Raw genomic sequence first — 20641 nt, 5'->3', positions numbered from 1 at the left:
GAGTTGAATTGAATTGGAGCTAAACTGAATTGAAATTAAGCTGAAGTGAACAGGCCTTACGCCTAAACAATAAAGTATAGTTAATCAGTCCAATAAGTTTAACTTAAATAAATTTAGAAGAAGAGAACCAGCTAAATAAAATACTCCTATAATAAATATACTACTCATATAACGTCTGTAGGTGATTAAGAGACGGATGGAGTACAATATGAAGTAGGAGTATATGAGAAATGACGAAAATGATGTGAGAAATTTAGAAAGCAGTGCCATTCACCATCCCAAGTCGGCAAGTGTACGAGTGGGCAGTGACACATACGGTCATGGTTTATTGTCAATTTTTAATTTTTACTCAATTTTTAATTTTTGGTTCACAATAATTTATACATCACATACGGTCATTATGCTTTCACAAGATCCGTCCTTGAATATCTGACCTTTTTTCACAAAACCAACAAAAATACTCTAGAAATAGAATCAGATATTCATCATCAACACATAATTATATTCTTTTTTTTCTTTTGATCATTTGATATTTTCATGCCATTTTTCCATTTTTCCAAATCACCCATCTCTCTCTTTTTATAATGGAGTCTCTTTCACTCCAATCTTTTCACATAAATGGCCTGAATTATCGCTCTAAATTGAATTTTGCAAGCAACCCATTAGAATTTCGAGCAATTAATCAACTGGGTTTTGATTATTTTTGGAGACAAAGATGTAAAAGATTGTCTTTTTCAGTTAAATGTCAGTCATTTTCTGGGAAAAATGAAGGTGGGGTTTCTAGTTCTAAAGATGGTTCTTATTCTGCAATTGAAGAACAACAACAAGGAGATGAAGGGCATTTAGGTCATTTGATAGGTCCTGTGAAAGATGCTTCTGGTGCCATTGTTAGTTTTAACTTGTATTCTCAATCAGGTTTGTACACTCCTCCTTTTGTTTTTATAATTTATATTGCATGTTGATTTTTAGTAAGTGGAAATATTGATTGAATTTTACAAATTTATATGAATGGATTTTGCGAAAATGTTTGCTTTTTAGATCTTAATGAATTGTTGGAATGCTATATGAGTAGTATATGATTTGTGTGATGTAATGTAATTGCAAATGGAAATATTTGAAATTTGCTATATTTGGCAATTTTGTGTTCCTTGTCACAAGTCACAGAGGAAAGATGTAACTTGAAATCAGTAGGTTTAATAAACAATTTTAGTTGATTATTTATATTTATACTCTTATTTAGCTGTCATTTTTGTTGATTGTATGAAGTGGACTAATGGTTGGAGTGTTGGACTGTGGAGAAGGAATGCTGCCAACTTGATAGTTGAGTAATAATTGAAATGGTATATATTTCAAGAATAAGAAACTTGACAATATACTTAAGAGTGTAGGATCAACATGAGGCTATCATGATGTGATAAAATCATGTGTCGCGGCCGCAATTATCTACCTTAAATTTTTAGTTTCAAGGCATTATGTATATACTCAAGTGATCCCAACTGATAATGTATTTCATGTGTAATTGCTTTATAAATGATGGTGTTGGACTAATGCAGGTCTTGTTATCTTGATTGATAATTTATTTTGGGCGTAATGCCATAATGTAAAGTCAGTTGGTTATGTAATTTAACTTTGATAGTAATTTCTTACTAGGATGAGGGTTTAGTACTTAAGTATATAGTTCATATTTTAAAGTCTTGTTTCTTCCTGGTGTTGTTGATCAATTGTATCAATGACCACATTATGAAATTTAAAGTTTGCTTTTCATAATTGAACAGCGAACACGGACAGTAGTAACTCAAATGTTAATGCAGTCCTGGACCTGGATAAACAGGATGAAGTGCAGGGAGATTACAGTATTAACGAAGATGTGTGGAAAGTTGGGGAAGCAACTGACAGTGAAGAAGAGGAGAAAATTTCTTCTGGGTTACCGTCTAGCTTTGTTTTTGAACAAGGAGTAAGAAAGGAAATTTTGGCTGAAGACTTACTGGAAGAAACTGTTGTTGAGGGAGAGGAGAAAACTTCAGTCAAAGTAAAGTTAAGTATTGTCTTTGTTACTGCAGAAGCCGCACCATATTCCAAGACAGGGGGTTTAGGTGATGTTTGTGGTTCTTTGCCTATAGCTCTAGCTGAGCGTGGGCACCGTGTAATGGTAATTGCCCCCCGTTATATACATGGTACTGCTGCAGATAAGATTTATGCTGGCGCATTTGATGCTGACTGTCGCATCAAGGTCAATTGTTTTGGAGGGGAACAAGAAGTCGCCTTTTTCCACCAGTATAGGGATGGTGTTGATTGGGTAAGAAAAATGCATACTGCTACCACTAAAGTGATAGAGTTCTGGTGGCTTGCCTTATTCTTTCTTTTTTTTTTTTTTTTTTTTTTTTTTTTTTTTTTTCCTTTTTTTATTTCCAGATTTTACATTCCATTGGTATAGTGCCTTTTGTGGATCTTGTGAGATTTTAGGATATCTAATATAATGTCTCAGTATATAGTAACCTTTTCATTCCATGTTATAGGTCTTTGTCGATCATCCTTCATATCATCGACCTGGAAACCCATATGGTGACAGCTTTGGTGCTTTTGGTGATAATCAGGTATGTGCCATTTCATGGACATAGAATCTTTTCCTCCTCTCATGTGAGTAGGAGCAATTGTTGAAGTATGCTGCAATTGAGTTAGTTTGACTCGATTTAGTTGATAAGATACAAGAGTAACAATTTTCATCTTTGGTTGGACAGTTTCGGTTCACCTTACTTTGTCATGCAGCATGTGAAGCTCCTCTTGTACTTCCGCTAGGAGGGTACACCTATGGGGAAAAATGCTTGTTCCTTGTTAATGATTGGCATGCAGGTCTTGTACCGGTGTACGTGCTCTCTTATTTTTACTCTCTAATGATTATGTATTTTTTGTAAGTTAATTGAGTGATGAGTGCCAACTGCCAAGTTATATTGTGAGTAGCAATGGGGTTCATATTTTAGACTCTTTGATTTGCTATGATTTACTTTTCTCAATCTCATTGCCAGAGGAGGTGAAACCGTTAAGGAACACTTAGGATTAAAGTTTTAAGCAGCAATGGATGAGTAGACTAGTATAGTTAAAAAATGGACCAGTACAAACCATGTAATTATTATAATGTGGAGCTCATCAAATAGACTATTGACAGTTCCATGCCTGACTACTTTAAACTAAGTTCTTGAAAAATATCTTTGATGTACTGTAATTTATTGTAATAATGTCACTTACAACTAAGCTTGTGTAGTAATTGTTAACTAATGAGGACTATGAGGTAAGGTTGCTCTTTCTTATGATGAAAAGAATAATGTTTACTTGTATTGAGATCTGAAGTTGCTTATCCCTTATAATTTTATTGTTGTCCAGTAGTTGTTTGATGAAGTACTCTATCGTTAATAAGAAACCTTATTCTTGATAGAATGTTAATATATCTTAATGCTATGACACAATGGTGTTTATTGAATGAATAGTGTTAGGCTCTGTTCACTTCACCTTATTTTTGCTGAACAGAAATTACTTTTGTCAATTCTTTGTTATATTTCTTCTTTAAAGTTACTGATTTTAACTTAACTGAAACTATTTTTTACGAAACTGAACGTATTTTTACTGAATTGATATTGTTTTTACCAATTCTTTGTTTATTTCTTCTTTAAAGTTACTGATTTTTACTGAACTGAAATTGTTTTTACTAAACTGAAATTATTTTTGCTTAAACTGATATTATTTTTGCTAAACTGATATTTTTTTTTAAGCTGAAGTAAACAAGGCCTTAGTCCATCATTTAATTATCATCTACCGTGGGCATTTCATATTTATTGCTTGTGAAATTTTGATAACTTATCTATGATGAACAGCAAACAGATTTATAATGTCGGTTGTTTTTTGTAGACTTCTTGCAGCTAAATACCGTCCTTATGGAGTTTACAAGGATGCACGGAGCATACTTGTTATACACAACCTTTCTCATCAAGTACGTGTCTCTTGTATGGTTGATAGTGGTCATGCTCTTTGAGTATTTGTGATTATGTGATTGACCACTTAATATTATAAGGTAGCCACTTGGCAAATATGATACCATGGAAGATTATGAAGTAATTCAAAATTTCAACTTCATGCAATGCCCACATTTCTAACAAACGGTTAATTATACTCACTTTGGAGATCTGTCCATCTCCTGAGCTCCCTCTTTTTTCTGTCTTATGTTTAAAATTTTAAATTTAGGACATTAAATACCCTTCATGCAACACAGTCTGTATCCTGACTGTAGAATTTTTTTTTTCTTTTTAAATTTTTTCTATAACTACATATTGGCAGCTTTTTTTTGGTTGAACACAAGTCAAAGTAGAAGAAAAGTGATCTTATTGGAGAAAAACTGATAATCTATATCAATATCCTGCTTTTGCTAGGGTGTGGAACCTGCAGTAACATACGATAATTTAGGAATTCCTCCACAGTGGTATGGAGTGCTAGAATGGGTGTTCCCTGAGTGGGCAAGAGCTCATGAACTTGACAAAGGTGAAGCAGTCAATATTTTAAAGGGAGCCATTGTGACGGCTGATAGAATTCTTACTGTTAGCCAGGTAATATTCCCTCAATAGTATATTCGGAATGTTAATTTGTTTATTCAATATGCAGTATTTCTTTTGGCATGCAAGTAGAAAGTGGGAATTGTGTAGATACCAAATTATAATTATTTCAATTTGCCATGCTTTATAAATGGTTTCAGGGATATTCGTGGGAAATAACAACTGTGGAGGGTGGCTATGGTTTGCATGAATTACTAACCAGCAGGAAATTCGTATTAAATGGTATATCTTTTATTTCTTATACAATGCTCAACTTTTCTGTTCATGTACTGATGTGTTAGGTACTTTGTGCTCTACACTCTTGTGTTAATTTTTTTTAAAATATATATAGGGATTATAAATGGGATCAATACTTCTGAGTGGGACCCATCAAATGATGCACATATTGCAGCACCTTACTCAATTGATGATCTCTCTGGAAAGGTATTAGGGATATTCATTTCTTTGAAAAAACAAACCTTGATGCAAATATCTAAATATATTACAGTATATCTCACCATCCTTTTCATTGGTGTGAATTTCAGGCTCAATGCAAGGCTGCCTTACAGAAGGAGCTTGGTCTTCCTCTGAAACCTGACTGCCCATTGGTGCGACAAAAGAATCTACTTCTACTTCAGACTATTTAATTTACACCTTTCTTAATTAAAACTAACTTGGGCCTTTACAGATTGGTTTTATCGGAAGGCTAGACTACCAGAAAGGTATCGATATAATTCAGGCAGCAATTCCAGAGCTTATGGGAGATGATGTGCAATTTGTAAGTAGCGTTATATGACTTTATCCTTATTTTTAAAATGTGGAAGAGGGGGGTTCCTGCCCAACTGGAATCTAAAGAGGGGGTAAATGTGAACAAAGTTTCCCCAGCAGAAGCCCAAGCCTGTTTCATTGATCTTAATCATGTACTCCCTCTGTCTGTGATTAGTTGCCACAATATTACAACCCCTCACAACATGACTACACCAAATTACCCTTTGAAATAGCTGTCTCCTTTCTATTCTTGCTCCATCACTCTTCTTAAATGTAAACTTGGAGAGTTAATCATATAATCAATTTCCAATTTTAGGATAGATCACAACCTTTACTGGATATTTTAAAATAGTATGCGTGATGCGTGAATGAGATTGTTATTTCCTAATGGAGGGATTAAATAAATTTGATTTATTTAAATTAGCTGCTGTGTAGTTGAAGTTCTTAAAGAGGAAATTTAGAAGCAACTCCCCCCTCCACTCTCAATGCGGGGCTCTTTTGTCTTGTTAGGCTTTTTATCTGTCTAAGTTTTTAGTGATGTGCTGGTAACACTACTGTGATGGATGCTATAACTATACTATCTGCACCAGGTTATGTTAGGGACAGGGGATTCCAAGTATGAAAGTTGGATGAGAGCAACAGAGGTGACATACAAAGATAAGTTTCGTGGTTGGGTTGGATTCAGTGTCCCAATTTCTCATCGAATAACTGCAGGGTAAAGTGAAAAAATTCTCATATTTACAAGACATGCTAAAATTATTATTTTTGCTGACAAGAATTCTGTGAAACAGTTGTGACATCCTTTTGATGCCATCAAGATTTGAACCGTGTGGACTAAATCAGCTTTATGCAATGAGATATGGAACTATACCAGTAGTTCACTCCACGGGAGGGCTCAGAGTGAGTTTTGCACTAGCTTTATAAGTTTTTTGCTCTTTAGAAGGCCTACTTAAAGCATGTTTTGCATGCAATACAGGATACTGTGGAAACTTACAATCCATTTGCAGTTGGGACCGATGATAGTGGTACTGGTACTGGGTAAGTTTATCTCGAGAAATGTCTTCTGTACAGTGTGTCTTTTGATTTTCTTTTATTTGTTCTTTCTTTTTTTGTTATAAAATAACCTTTATTTGCATTTTTTTTTTGCTACATGTAATTGACAGGTGGGGATTTGCTCCATTGGAAAAGGATAGTATGTTGTCGGTGAGTTCTACTCTTTTGATCTCGATCTTTTTTTCTTTTGAGATTGAATTCTGACCATTCTTTTGATGTATAGATCTATGTATTTCCTAGGATCTAGTTCCAGTATCAGTCAGAATATAAAGATTGGAAAGATAAAATTTGATCCTGGACTAACACAGGTCTTTTTAATTGATAATGAGATTATTCTCGACTTTGCTAATTTTCTTGTCCCACTTAAAGTATACAATTGACTTTGTGAAGTATAAGCCTTAAAATTTGATCTCAGGGAAATTAGTTCAAATCTATTTTTGTTGTGGTATGTTGATGCATGTTGTACAATTTAGAGACGGGGTACTAAATTATATTCCTTCCTCGCCTTTCTCCCCCCCAATTTTAACTCGAACTTTGTTTTGGGGTGTGTGCACTGGCAGGCCCTGAGGAACGCTCTGAAAACTTACAGGGAATACAAGGGTTCATGGTTAGGATTGATGAAGAGAGGCATGCAGCAGGACTTCACATGGGACAGTGCTGCTGCCCATTACGAGCAGGTGTTTGAATGGGCACTCACTGATCCTCCATACTGTTGAGATAAGAGAGAAAGCCGAGCATATAAAATTGTTTAAGCAAGAACGGAGCATGCTTGCTGCCAATGGTACCAATAACATATTAAGAATCTTTCTAGTTGGCTTGCTGATGAATTGAAGCAATCCCATCTACCACCAATCGAGTCAGCAGCACAGAATCGGCTTTCTTTCTTCTATTCTACTCCGTATCATTTTTGTAGGTTGGTTATAAGCAAGTCTCCTCATCTCCTGATCTTGTAATTAGTAAGCAGCCACACTTTATGCTCTTTGTATGTAGTGAGAATTTCTCTTGTAAAGTAGAACTAATAGATAAATTAAATTTCCAAGATAAAGAGAAAAATAATGAAGTTGAGAAAATCTATAATTAAATCAATAAATCGGTCCCAATTTAGAAAGAAATGAGAGTGATGGTCAGTACTTTGACAGAGATATAAAGGTTTCATGTTTTGAATATACTTTATTCCATTTATTCTATTATATTGATGCATACTATAGCAAATAGCATAGTATAACGTTCTATAGCATACTTTTATGTCATAATGACTAATGACTAATGACTTAGGGCCTGTTCTCATTGATTGAACTCAGCTGAACTCAACTGAACTGAACTGAACTGAAATGAATATTTTATAAGAGAAGGAAATTAGGAGCTGAACTGAACTGAACTGAACTGAACTCAGCTGAACTGAACTGAATTTCAACGTAAGAGAACAGACCCTTAACATATTCTATAAATGTCATTTAAGAGAACACAACAAGTATTTAGAAACCGAGAGAGTCTATAAATGTCATTTAAGAGAACACCGCAAGTACTTAGAAACTGAAAGAGTATAAACTATCGGGAGTCAAAATTCCGGATGTACGGACTATAGATTATTATATTAATTTTAATTCCTCCTGCCTCATGAGTCACGAGTGATGAGTCATGAACCTCAAGTACAGCTAGCCTAATGTTTGTGTATATTTTGAATGAATAATATTGTATAGAAATGGTGACAAGCTGGTAACACCTAAAATGGTGACAACCTAGTTATACCTTTGCTGACATGTGTCAGATCTTAATTAGATTTATCATTTTTTAAGCTTATTAATTAATTTAGTTTTTTATGTTCGATTGATTTTATACATAAATTTCTCCTTCCAAGGTGATTAGGCATACTACTTGTTTAAGTACATTGACAAAAACGAAGCCTTGATATAAAATAACTTGTTGTAGCTGGAAAGGGATTGTTTTCTTAAGCAACAAATTCAAAAGATTCAAGGGTTATGTATTTGTTTTGTGATTTGGTGTAAACTTCATCAATTCTATTTTTATGAAGTATCTTTGGAAAATGGATTACTATAATAGTTCATGTCGCGATTAAAAGAAAACAATAAAAGTTTATATGGATTAGATAGTGCAAGTACTTAAGTCTATCTTTTTACTTGACATTATTCACTTTTATATGTTCAACAATAAACTTAAACCATATGCGAAACTTTGATTATAATTATTCATTGGTACATATAATTAAAGAAAATCTCTAAAGAACAAAAACGGGACAAACATTAAGGAACGAAGGGAGTAAAATACCATTATTATTACTTTCAAATAATAATTTGAAGACAACAAAATTTGACCAAACAAACACTTTAACATGCTAATCTGAAGTACATTCAGTCATTCAACATTATCTTAGAGATAATACTGTTCATCAAAAGACATGATTTAACATGTAGATGTAGAAGCAAACTGATAGTGAAAGGCTTTGAAAAGAAAAGGCCAACCAACTCCTGAAGAATTCTGACCAACCAAGTTACCTTTGCTTGATTCATGGCTCTAACTCAATCTTAGCATATGATTTGGCACTAATAGAGTGATACTATAGAACAAAATAGTAGTCCATATGAATAGAACATGAAGCTCAATCAAAATCGAAGAAACATAAGGATGAGGGCAATTATATATTCAAGTGCATCTAAAGCTAAGGTGCTAAATACATGGCTCAAAGTTTACACCTTAGATATAAGTTAGTATAACTTGAAAATTGCGAGTTATTGCTTATGTTTGGGTTTAGTTATCACCTAATTATATTAAATTTTGAGTACATTATAACATGATTATTATTTTTGGATAAAGGGAGCATAAAAATGTTCTAATTGTGATAGGTAAAGAATCTATACAAATGAATCTCTCTAACATAAAAACCAAACTTTATACCAAAACATATACCTAAATTTTCACCTTGGATTTCACCAAGTCTAATAAAGTACAATCACATCATCCTAATTACCTAAAATTAGATTATATCATACCATTGAAAGCCAGACATACTCCGTCCATAAAATTTACGGAGTATACAATCAACACATAATAACACTAAACAAAAACTAACTTCTCTTTCCATCCAAAATCAATAATTACATTAATAAAATGATATTGTACTCGAAATATAAACCAAAAACACGATACATCGATAGCTTAATCTGAACTAGAGAAATAACTCACAAAATTCAAACCAAGAGTAAATTTGGAATCTTCCAAGATGAGTAGGGAAGCTTTTAAGACCCCATATATGATATGTCCCATGTTTCATAAATGAATGTATTTGTAATCTCCCGCTATTAAGGACAAAATTGTCAAAATAACGAAATTATCCATCCCACTTCCACCTCCACCTCCCTCCACCTTTGATGGATCCTCCTCTGCTTTCGCTGTAAAAATTAATAATTCAATTTCTCTTTCTTTGATTCCAAACCCTAGATTTCTGTCTCCTTCCTAACACCCCCTTTGTCTATACTTTCTCTCTCTTCTTTCTCCCTTTCTCCAATCTCAAATTCATCACTCTCAAAACACAAGATTAGAAAGGAGGTAATTACAGCAAAACTTATTCAAATCAATCCCAAATGTTACCAAATATTCATCAATTTATCACCTTGATTGATTTCCCACCCAAATAATTTTGTGGGTTTTTTGTAATTTCATTGATTTCCCACGTAAATTAAGCTAATTTTTTTTTTATTGGGTTTTGATTTGATTTGATTAATTGATTGATTACCCACTAAAATTCCCCTGATTTTCTTGGTGGGTTTTTAATTTTTGATCAATTAATCACAAATTTGATCTGGGGTTTTTAATTTTTGAGGAAAATTCCAATGATTTCAGACCCAGATCTCGTACGCTACGCTTGTGTAGCTCATCATCGTTCTTTAGATTCATCAACGATTTTGGGCGAATTTAACTCAGCTGACTCGGCGCTTCAACAACTCGCTCATCAATGTCTTCACTCTGTTCCACCACATCACAGCATTTTTTCTCACTCATATCGAGATCAAGCTTACACCTTTTTGCTAAATGATGGGTTTGTTTATTTTGGGATATTTGATTCAAAATTGAGAAAATCTGATCAAATTCAATTCTTGGGTTGTTTGAAGGAAACTTTTCATCATATAATCAATGGAAAATCAGATATCAAGTTTTCAAATTTTTGCCTTCAAGGTGAGCTTCACCCAATTTTTCATAAATTGTTGTCAAAAAGTTGTGATTTTGATGCATTGCAATTAATCCCTAATGGTGTTCATAACAACAATAACTCGAAACCGGTTTCGAGTAAGAACAAGAAGATTTTGAATGTGTCATTGTTGTCTGCCTCCAAAATATGTAAAGGAGTGAAGAAAAATAAGTTGTTTGATGAGAGAACAAATAGTGGTGAGCCTTTGGTTGATGATAAAGTTGATTTGTTAAATGAGGGTAATTTTGATGTTGGTGATGTCAAAAATAGGGAAATTAATACCCCAAATGGTAATTTTTTGATGGATGGTGGTGTTGGTGTTGGAAGACACAAAGCTAAGAAAATATGGAGAAGACATGTTTGGATTGTGTTAGTATTGGATTTGGCTGTTTGTTTGATTTTGTTTGGGATTTGGTTGTTTGTTTGCCAAGGGTTTCAATGCATTGAAGGGTAGTAGAATCCATCAGAATTTTCGGTATTTGATTTCGACAAGCTTGTTCATCATCTTGGATGTGTTCTTTTTTTGAAATTCAAGGTCATTTGGTTGATCTTGGATTTTGTGGATTTGATGTTGAAGAATATTATCATGAAGTGTTTTACATTTGATCTTGTTGTACCATCAAGTTCATTCAGTTTTATGTCCAAAGAGTAGGAATTCCTTGTGAGTGTAATTCAAAAAATGGGGATAATTTCATGTTTTTGAGCTTATTTGGTCTAGCTAATATGATAATTTGGGGTTAATATTTAGTAACCCTTAATTTGTATTAGTTGAGGATCAATTAGCTTTTGTTATACATCCCCTTGTTAAATCTGTTTTTATGTAATTCTTTGAAACTGTGTATAGGAGGAAAATCAGGAAACCATCAATATGTTACTTGTGCAGGCTGTTTCAAATTTTAATGGATTTTTTTTTTTTTTTTTTTTTTTTTTTTTTTTTTTTTTTTTTGAGGAAAATTTTAATGGATATGATTATAACCTTTCATCTTGTTTCAAGTTTGTTCTTTTACTTCTGATTCATTGAATCATGGCTAAATTTTTGGTTTGTGTTTGATGTATGATGTATCCTTTGGTTGAGCAATCATTTTCTTTCCATGGTCCCTAGCCTCTCACCAACTTACTATAAACATTTGTATGCCCCTTCTCTAATTGTAATCTAAAAAAGTATGTCATTTGAGATTATCATTGTGGCTATGTTAGCCTGTTAGGTAGCACAAACAAATCTAAAAGATGATGATAGATTCTTGATATTTGATACAGAGTACTTGTTATTTTGTACCAAAAGTCGTATTTCATGCTGGTTCAGATCCATTTATGTGCAGTATGCCAGTATAGGATTGTTGTGGCTAAAGCCTCAGTCTTTTTGCAATATTTCGGCTATTCGCTATAGTACATTTCTGCCACTCATGCTGTATATTAAGCTGTTAATACATTGAAGCTCAAAGCACCAAATTTATATTCACATTGCCTTTTGTTTTCCACTAAACAAAACAACATTATCATTAGGATACCAATGAACAATGATTCATTGTTGCTTACTTTAAAAATTCTAACACTAAAGCAAGAAGCAACTGCTACCAATTTACATGTGTTTTTTCTATGCAATTGCTTTTTGGAAAGATGACAAAGCTAAGAGAAATTCAACCTTAATCATGATTAAGAACGCATTATATTAATCATTGAACTTGCTAATCTAGGTAATTAGTTACAGATTAATCCTGCTGGAATCCTCGTCATTCTAGCTCATAGTAGTAATAAACAAAGAAGAAAAACATTATCTTGTGTCTTCATATAACGCCCATAACATTGATCAACCACCAGAATGAGAGGGCAATGCTTAAACAAATCTACATAGCATGTTCTCTATAGATCCAATCTGAATATTTAAAGGCGCGATTTTCAATAAAAAATCAAAGTACAGCTATCAAATATAGCCTCCCCATCTAAAAATCCTTGCAAGTTTTACACAATTCGTATTAAACATTTGTATATTTATGCGACAAAATTCTGAAAATCAGATTAGTAACTAAAATGCTCAGGTATGTAACACATACAAACGTGTACAAAAGTGTAACATTGTGATCTACAAATACAGCCACACAATTATACTACATCAAGGTGTTGTTAACAACAAGCAACCTCATTTTGCGAAAGAAAAAGAAAAAAAGAAAATTGACCTGCGACCTCCTAACAATGTGTATTTGGGTTCTCAATAAATAGTAAGAGATATGTTAACCACAGGGAGTGAGCTTGCTGTTTCCTGCACCGCGAGGATTATCATCTTTCCAGTCGTCAAATGCTCTGGCTCTCTCCACTGCGGCATCATCATCTTCATCCTCCTCGGGTGGGCCTGGTTTAATAGGATCATTGTACCATGAGGAATTTGCTTCCTCTATGTACTTCTTGGTTCTCTCCTGCCATTTATTCATGATGTCCATTTCCGTCTCACCAGCTTCTTCTATACTCATGGTTGGTAACCTAAGAAGCAAAAGATTAATGCATGTAAATTCTTCATTGCAACAAGTTATGGTGTAATGAGCTGAGCTAACATGATAAGCAGAGGAGCTTGTTTCCTTTTTAAATTGTCAAAAATTTATTCTAGATTCTATGCGAAGTGATGTGACTACTGATTTCATTGACCGTGCATCCAAGTTTTATGTTCAAATCAGATAAAACAGTAAAGAAGAATCCCTAAAAATGAATTGATCAACCATCCCCCCCACCAACAAAACCCCCTCAATCCAGAAGACAAAGCCGAGCTAAACACCAAGCCAGGGTTTAAATAGCAGCCTGAGGTCAGACTCTTAAGGACTGGTGAATCTTAAAGCTCAATAAAAGACTGAAATCAAGCTCAGCAGCCTAACCCTGGCGAGTCCAGGCTCAGCTTTTGAACATCCCTCACCAAATAGACAGTATCTCAATACTCGCTGAGACACTGACTACTCACCCTTCAAATATGCAGGGAGTGACGAGTAAATTTGAATGAATTAATTGCTTTTCTAATCTCTATAGTGCCTATCCAGCTATACTACTAGACTTTGACACTACTATTTTATATTTTCTTTAGGCATTACATGACAATTACTGAACAGGAGCCTGCCTCTCCTCTCATGATGATGCACATTACACAGTGCCCACACCAAGCCCAATTAGAAGAGAAAATAATACCCAGAAAAAGCAACAGACCCAACAGTATCAGAACCAAAAATTTTCTGCAAATTGAAATGCTTTTCATATTCAAGGAGTCTTGATGTACCTGTGGCCAGGTTGGAAAACCTGTGCTGCCATTCTTTCTCTCTCGGTTGTAAGAATTCTGCCGGTGAGACTAGCTGGTCCAAATATGAGGGGTTGATGTTTGTGTTCATGTGTCTGTGAAACACTTGCTCTCCCTTCAAGAACATCTTGTGCAAAGGTAGCACATGTTATCGGTGGTGCTGGTTTTGTGTACTGAGCTCGAGTGGCAGAATCACGATGCCATCCCTCTACCTTACTTTTCCGTTCATCTAATAGAGACTCAGTGAATTCCTTACCCAAGTCCTGCAAAGATAAGCAGGAGCTCAACAATAGATGTATAAATATCCTTACAACTACAGAGGCTGCACAGCAAAGGTATCAAAATATCAAATAAAAACCTGCATCTGTCTCTCCACAGCAGAAAGCATCTCTTCCTCTTTCTTCAGCATTTCTAGCAAATCCAAAGCCTACATAGAAGTAAAGCAACAAGTGAACAAGCCTACTTATAAAAAAAAGAGAAAACAATAAAGGTGATTTTGCATTTATGATATGTCAAATTTTGCTAAGATACCTTGCAAATTGCCAAAGAGATAGTGGTAAGCCAAGCCTGCAATGACAAACACATACATTAAAAAAGGATATCATAGATAAAGGATCTTTTGGGATGTGAAACTTGCAACTCTATATTTGCTTAAACATTAACCTCAATTTGCAAATAAAAAATCCAGATTAAATTATGATACATCTACATTGTAACAAATACAGAGTACAAATGGGTCTGCTGATGATCATGGTGGTGATGGGTCTGCTGGTGTTGCTGAGAACAAAATAAAGAAGTAAATTGTGTATATGAAGTTTAAAAAGAAAAACTAACCTCCCTCTCTTCCTCCCCATCATCATCCAACACATCTTCCTCTCCTGCTTCAACAGGTGTAGATAAAGCTGAAGCTCTTGTTGAACGTCCACGTCGTTCCCTACGCTCTTTAATCTCTAGTAGCTTAGACTCAGCAGCTTTTTGTCGTTTAAAACGAGCAATCTAGATTGATTCCATACAGGAAAACATCAATGCTAAAATTTAAAAGAAATCTATATTGATATTGTTCAGCATAAATCAACATGTAAGGTAAGCTAAAAATAATGATCAAAGCAAATGTTCTACGTAGTAGTATCAGTAAGACCAACCTTTTTGGCCCTTTTATCAGCAAAAGTATTAGAGCTGCCTTGCTTGGAAGATTCCGACTCTTCTTCAGGTAAGAGTTCCATGGCTTCACAAAATGTAACAAATTCCTAAAAAGAGAACAATCATATTAAGACAATCCAAACTATAAGATTATGGTGAATGAACCATAACTTTGAATAGATAAACTATAATAAAATGAACCAACTCTATTCATGTACTAGTTACGACAGCAAAAACATTTTCTAGGGTATTAAAACTAACAATTTTCTAGAGTATAAAATTAATCAATTGTGTAAAATTGTGACTTGATACCTTTTTGGTTACTTATAAACTTAGTATTTACAAGAAACATAAAAACAAAATATAGGCAAATTTTGATAGACAACCTTATTCACAAGGAAACCAATTTGAATATAGTATCTAATTCAATTTAAAGAATTTTGTCTTCTTAGTATACGTAGTATAATAATAATTTAAGCTCACTACTTATAAGAAATAGATAAAAGTACCTTCCGCTTTGTTTGTGAAGCCTTAAGAATTTGTACCCTATCTTCCTGTGAAAGTTTTTCTGTCAGCTCACCTAAGTAGTATGGAACCTGTAAAGTCAAATGAATAAGAAATGTCAATCACTCTGGTGTCAACTGATCAACACTACAGGAGCAAGCATTAACAAAGTAACTTATCCAGCCGAAAACAAATGCCTCCAAGCAATTCAGTGGGCCAGTAGCAACATCATCTAATGAAAAATGAACAAGAAAAATAACCAGTAAAGCTGAACACAAATTTCAATTGTTTAAGAAAATACATCCAGATCTGCTGTCATTCATCAATTTAATTGATATTGATAATTCGTTATCTTCTACTGTCTGCTTATTGTTGCACAAAGTTCATACTTATACAGAGTAACATATTAGAGCCAAACGAACTTACTAGGCCCAAAACTCGACAGTACCCAAACATACCATACTAATTTGATATTGATTGACAAATCATAATAAGCTAGTTTGAGAAAGACCCGAAGATAACTCAGGCCAACCTTATCATCACCTAAATCGATCCCAGTCCAGTGAATAGAATGTACTTCTAAGGCTCTAGCTAAAAGATCTTTCTTTCTATCAGATACAGGTGACACGTATACATAAATCATACTTGAAACATGCGACAGAGAAATATGTAGACAGACTAGATCCAATGGAAAGTACACATGGGAATTGACTAGAGGACCTTTAGAGTAGCAATTTACCCCCTCTACCTTCTGAAGACCACTTTAATAGAAAATTCTACCTACAAACAGATACACACATAGTAGCCTCTCTCCACATTGTATGCCACCAACTCAAAATGACATCAACTCAATGAACACACCTTGACAAAAGTATAGCAAGACTTACTATACTAAAACTTGGCAAAAAATGTAGATTAGCTTAAACAAAACTGGTGAAATCTACATGGAGCCGAAGATGGAGTATGAACAATTAAATAATTTCTTCCAAAAATCCAAGTCAATAAGAGTGTGTCACTGCTACTACATAAAGATTTAGGGAAACAAATTGTCACTTTAACTAACTAGCATCGACAAGCTTTTAAACTCCTACATTTAAAAGATAACCGAACAATACCCCATAATTCTATAAAATCTTGTAGTGATGCAATTTGATACTACTTGATTAACTTACCTAGGGACTATGGATAATTGACTAGTAAGCCACATCTTACCAGGAGGTTAATGGATCATAGGCCAGATGCACAAAATTGCCACCTTTTTGGTTTACTCATTTGACGTTCGTTACTCGATTTTTCTACCACCACAACTTGTAATTTCATTTCATGTCATTTTATTTTTTATTTTACATCACATAAATCTCTTCTTTTATTGATTTTTTCCAAAATTTGCTATTTGGGCCAATCCCCATTTTAAGTGTGAGGATTCACTCTATACTTTTTTGTAACACTGTTATTAAAATATACTGATTATGATAATAAAAACGAGTATAAACAAAAATTCGTTGGTTACTTCACAAATGAGCTAGCTAAATCTCCAAAATCAAACAATCAGATGAACACCAAGCTAATTAATTAAATAAATAAGAATTACCAGAATATACTTGAGATTAGCAGTGCTAATATCCTCTTTAGTTTCATTAGTCGAAAACAATCCCAATCTACTAATCATATCCTCGCATTTCTCCAACATTTCACATCCCTTTCGTATACTCTCCTGAAAATCAACCCTAACATCAATTAAATTCCACATTAACAACCAAAAAAAATCAACAAATCAAGGTTAATCAGAAACAAAATAGCATAAAACATTAAATCAAACAAAAAAAATTACCTGATCAACGGTTGAATCAGAAGCCAACTGATGAATCTTACGAGCTTGATCGAATAAAGACGGTAACGTCATCTCAGAAATATTCAATTCTCCCATTTCTGAATTGAGGAGAGAGAAAGCGCGCGAAAATCAGGTCGAGATTTAAGAAATTAGGGTTTTTTTCCAGGTGATTTAAAGAGGTAATTGGGGAAGAAATTCTGGAGAGTAAAAGAAGTGGGATTATTTTGGAGGATAGAGAAAATTGGTAGAAATTGCTAGAATCCTGTACATCACGTCGTATGATAGAGGTAACTGCTCTCTGATTATGGGCCTCATGATCGGGTTTTGCTTAATGGGCTATGTTTGGGCCTCATATTTTGTGTTTGTGTGAATAGAACCCAGGAGGCTAGAATCCTCATATTTTGGGTGTTAGAGATCCACAAGGGCGGGATGAGAATCGATCTCCGAAGCTCTAACCACTTGAGCTACTGTATTAAAAAGGTTTTACTTTGTTTATTGTATCATGAGTGATTTTACATTTCTCATTTTTTTTTCTTATATGGTCCAAAAAAATTATATGAGTCTTTTTATGGTACTCGTATAATAAAAAAATTAAAAAAAAAATTGATGGAAGTATACATACAGTAAGTATGTTTTACTTGTTTTGATAACATTAGACACACTTCCATTTGAAAACTTAAAGTAGTGCTAACTATATTGACAGACAATTAAAAAAAAAAAAAAAAAGAAAGACTATGGAGTATATAAAAAAAAAAAGAGGGAACCACAAGACATTAAAAAGAGGTTTTCAAAAAAAAAAAAAAAAAAAAAGAGGTTGATGAAACATTAAGGGCCTGTTCATATTTACTGAACTGAACTGAACTGAACTGATTGGAACTGAACTGAACTGATTGGAACTGAACTGAACTGAATTGAGCTGAAATGAATATTTTATGTGAGAGGGAAATTAAGAGCTGAACTGAACTGATTGGAACTGAACTGAACTGATTGGAGCTGAACTGAACTGAACTGAACTGAAATTAAGTAAATGTGAACAGGCCCTAAATTGTACTCCGTATTTATGAATATGTAACAAATCTAATATATATATATATATATATATATATATATATATATATATATATATATATATATATATATATATATATATAAAGGGGAGTTTTTTCCCGAGTTTTTAGAGAGCTACGTAGGATTTAATTTTCTCAGCACGCCATGTAGGATTATAAATCTTAGTAACAGCCAATTAAATAAGAGATTATCAATTTCTTTTAGAATTAAATAATTCAAATGCCACGCAAGCAAAATTGGCGAATGAGATTTTTAAGTTTAAATTAATTAAATATTAAATATTATCTTTTAATATTAGGAATTTTATCTAAATACAAAAAAAATAAAAAATAAATAAAAAAAATCAAACAAACCGTGCATCGCACGGGCTTCATCTAGTTTATAATAAAACTATGCAGTATCAATTTTTTTGGTGTTTAGAGAGCTACAAAAAGGGGGTGAGAATCGATCTCATGATCTCCTGGAACCGGGAGGGAACTCTAACCACTAAACTATCAATTTAATTGGTTCAAAAAGATAACAAAGAAACTAGTTATTAGATGACACTTCAATATAATCGACAACGAACGGTCTAACGAACCCTAACAAGAGCAAAGCCAAGTTGATCCCTCTTATTATCTTCATTAACATACCTGAAAGACCACAATTTATACTTTTGACCAACCTTAATTTTATTCCTCTCCACCACTTCTATCCAATCCTTAATGAGAACATAAAACAATCTCCAAAATTTGAATTTTATATTGCTAACAATATGCTTATTCTCTCCTGTGTCGCCGCATCTCACTAGTGCAGGCTCAATCAACACCACATCCATAGCCTGTCTTATAGCCTGACCCGATGTGGTATAACCCATGACTTTCTTCAAGTAGTCATCCTCATGTTTGTGTAGAAAATCCTTGGTTTTAATTGAATTGAATGGAATACTTAGCCTTTTTAGGTTTTCATTTGTATCACTCTTATATATATATTTTTCTTTTAACACTAGCTTCAAGTCTGATCCTCTGAGTTTACTTATTTCTCTCATGAACGACAACGGTGGTAACTTTTTGTGACGTTGCAAAATTGATCGCGACAATGACAATGACGATGAAGCTGATGATGAAGATGATCTAATATCTTCGCTAACCTTTGTTTCGTCATCATTATTGTTATTATGTTGCAACTTTCCCTCGAAAGAAAGCTTTGCCAATTGATGGAATATGATATCTTGCAACATTGAGTGTTTTTTTGTACCTAATGATAATTTATTGTTGGTATGATTAGATCCCAATAATAACTTGTTCTGAGAACTTGGCTTTATTTTTTTCTTCTTGAAGATGTCTCTTCCGATGATAGCTAATAGTTCAGCACGTGATTTCGTTTTCGAGAGCTTTTTTAATTCATCCGCATATAAATCCCATTCATGCATTACATTTAGGGCCGAATTTCTTGTTGCAAGTGTAAGATAATGTGCTTTATGATCTACAAAAAGAAATAAAAAAAAAAACAAATTAATTATAATTATGACTACTTAGGTTAAAGTTGCACATAAAAATTAATAGAGTTAAAAACTAAAAAAAAGAAAAACAAAACAAGCCTTACATCAAATCAAGGTCGTAGTAACACTCAAAAGTCTCATACCCTTGCCAAAAACTAAAAAATTGGGCGATATCTATTCATGTTATTTTATTCAGATTTCGAAAACCAGTTTTCTAATGACGATAAGATTAAAATCATTAATACTGTGATTGTGAGAAAAAAAAACCATATAATTACCAATTAATTTTTTTTTAAAAAAAATTATTTATTTATTTATTTATTTATTCTTTTAATTTTATCATCAGATACTTTGGAAACGTATTTTTTTTTTGTTTTTTTTTTGTACAATGGGAAACCTATCTAAACAAACGTTAAATTATTCTATAATCCAACTGATAAAAAATAATAAAAAAAAACTTTAAATGTTGGAATAATTAAAATCTTCAAAAACTCATCTGGCCTGGTATTATAAATAATAAATGACTACGAATTATAAATCTTTAATAAATTCTTGATTAAGACAGACTTACATTGATGTATTGTAAAACAAATTAAAGTTCTCTAAAAGTATTTTAAGTTGTTTTGAAAAAATAAATAAATTGTATTTTAGGTTACTCTGTTATATTCTATGATAAGAAAGTTGAAGTAAGTTTACCTTCATCCATTGTAGATTCCTCCATAGTATTAGTACTCGGAATCCTTTT

The 20641-nt window shown here is 33.3% G+C and overlaps 3 protein-coding genes across 5 annotated transcripts; 2 read left to right on the top strand and 1 right to left on the bottom strand.

Moving 5' to 3' along the window:
* Positions 1-389: 389 nt before the first annotated feature.
* On the top strand, positions 390-7407 carry LOC145608846 (starch synthase 1, chloroplastic/amyloplastic-like). Of its 2 annotated transcripts, none has more exons than XM_081664438.1 (15): positions 390-915; positions 1812-2296; positions 2517-2594; positions 2739-2863; positions 3901-3982; positions 4419-4592; positions 4739-4820; positions 4930-5021; positions 5123-5185; positions 5266-5355; positions 5936-6060; positions 6137-6245; positions 6322-6383; positions 6509-6548; positions 6959-7407. In XM_081664438.1, the coding sequence occupies exons 1-15, from the start codon at positions 585-587 to the stop codon at positions 7112-7114; spliced, it is 2094 nt and encodes a 697-aa protein (XP_081520564.1). In that variant the 5' UTR covers positions 390-584; the 3' UTR covers positions 7115-7407. The 2 variants fall into 2 exon arrangements, with proteins under 2 accessions (XP_081520564.1, XP_081520563.1); XM_081664437.1 differs by having other exon boundaries at positions 1776-2296.
* Positions 7408-9711: 2304 nt separating this feature from the next.
* Positions 9712-11476, top strand: LOC145608742 (phytolongin Phyl2.2-like). Its single transcript, XM_081664349.1, has one exon. It carries the CDS (start codon positions 10247-10249, stop codon positions 11054-11056), a length of 810 nt encoding a protein of 269 aa, XP_081520475.1. The 5' UTR covers positions 9712-10246; the 3' UTR covers positions 11057-11476.
* Positions 11477-12604: 1128 nt separating this feature from the next.
* LOC145608080 (PP2A regulatory subunit TAP46-like) lies at positions 12605-17580 on the bottom strand. 2 transcript variants are annotated; one of them, XM_081663682.1, is made up of 9 exons: positions 17349-17580; positions 17109-17231; positions 15523-15609; positions 15016-15120; positions 14708-14869; positions 14405-14440; positions 14232-14300; positions 13856-14136; positions 12605-13077 (listed from the first exon to the last, which is right to left on the bottom strand). In XM_081663682.1, exons 1-9 carry the CDS (start codon positions 17442-17444, stop codon positions 12831-12833), a joined length of 1206 nt encoding a protein of 401 aa, XP_081519808.1. In that variant the 5' UTR covers positions 17445-17580; the 3' UTR covers positions 12605-12830. The 2 variants fall into 2 exon arrangements, with proteins under 2 accessions (XP_081519808.1, XP_081519809.1); XM_081663683.1 differs by having other exon boundaries at positions 17109-17244; positions 17349-17485.
* Positions 17581-20641: the final 3061 nt, after the last annotated feature.

Source organism: Chenopodium album, chromosome 23 (genome assembly GCF_948465745.1).
Source record: "Chenopodium album chromosome 23, dcCheAlbu1.1, whole genome shotgun sequence".
Taxonomy (NCBI): domain Eukaryota; kingdom Viridiplantae; phylum Streptophyta; class Magnoliopsida; order Caryophyllales; family Amaranthaceae; genus Chenopodium; species Chenopodium album.
This window is presented reverse-complemented; position numbering and strand designations above follow the sequence as displayed.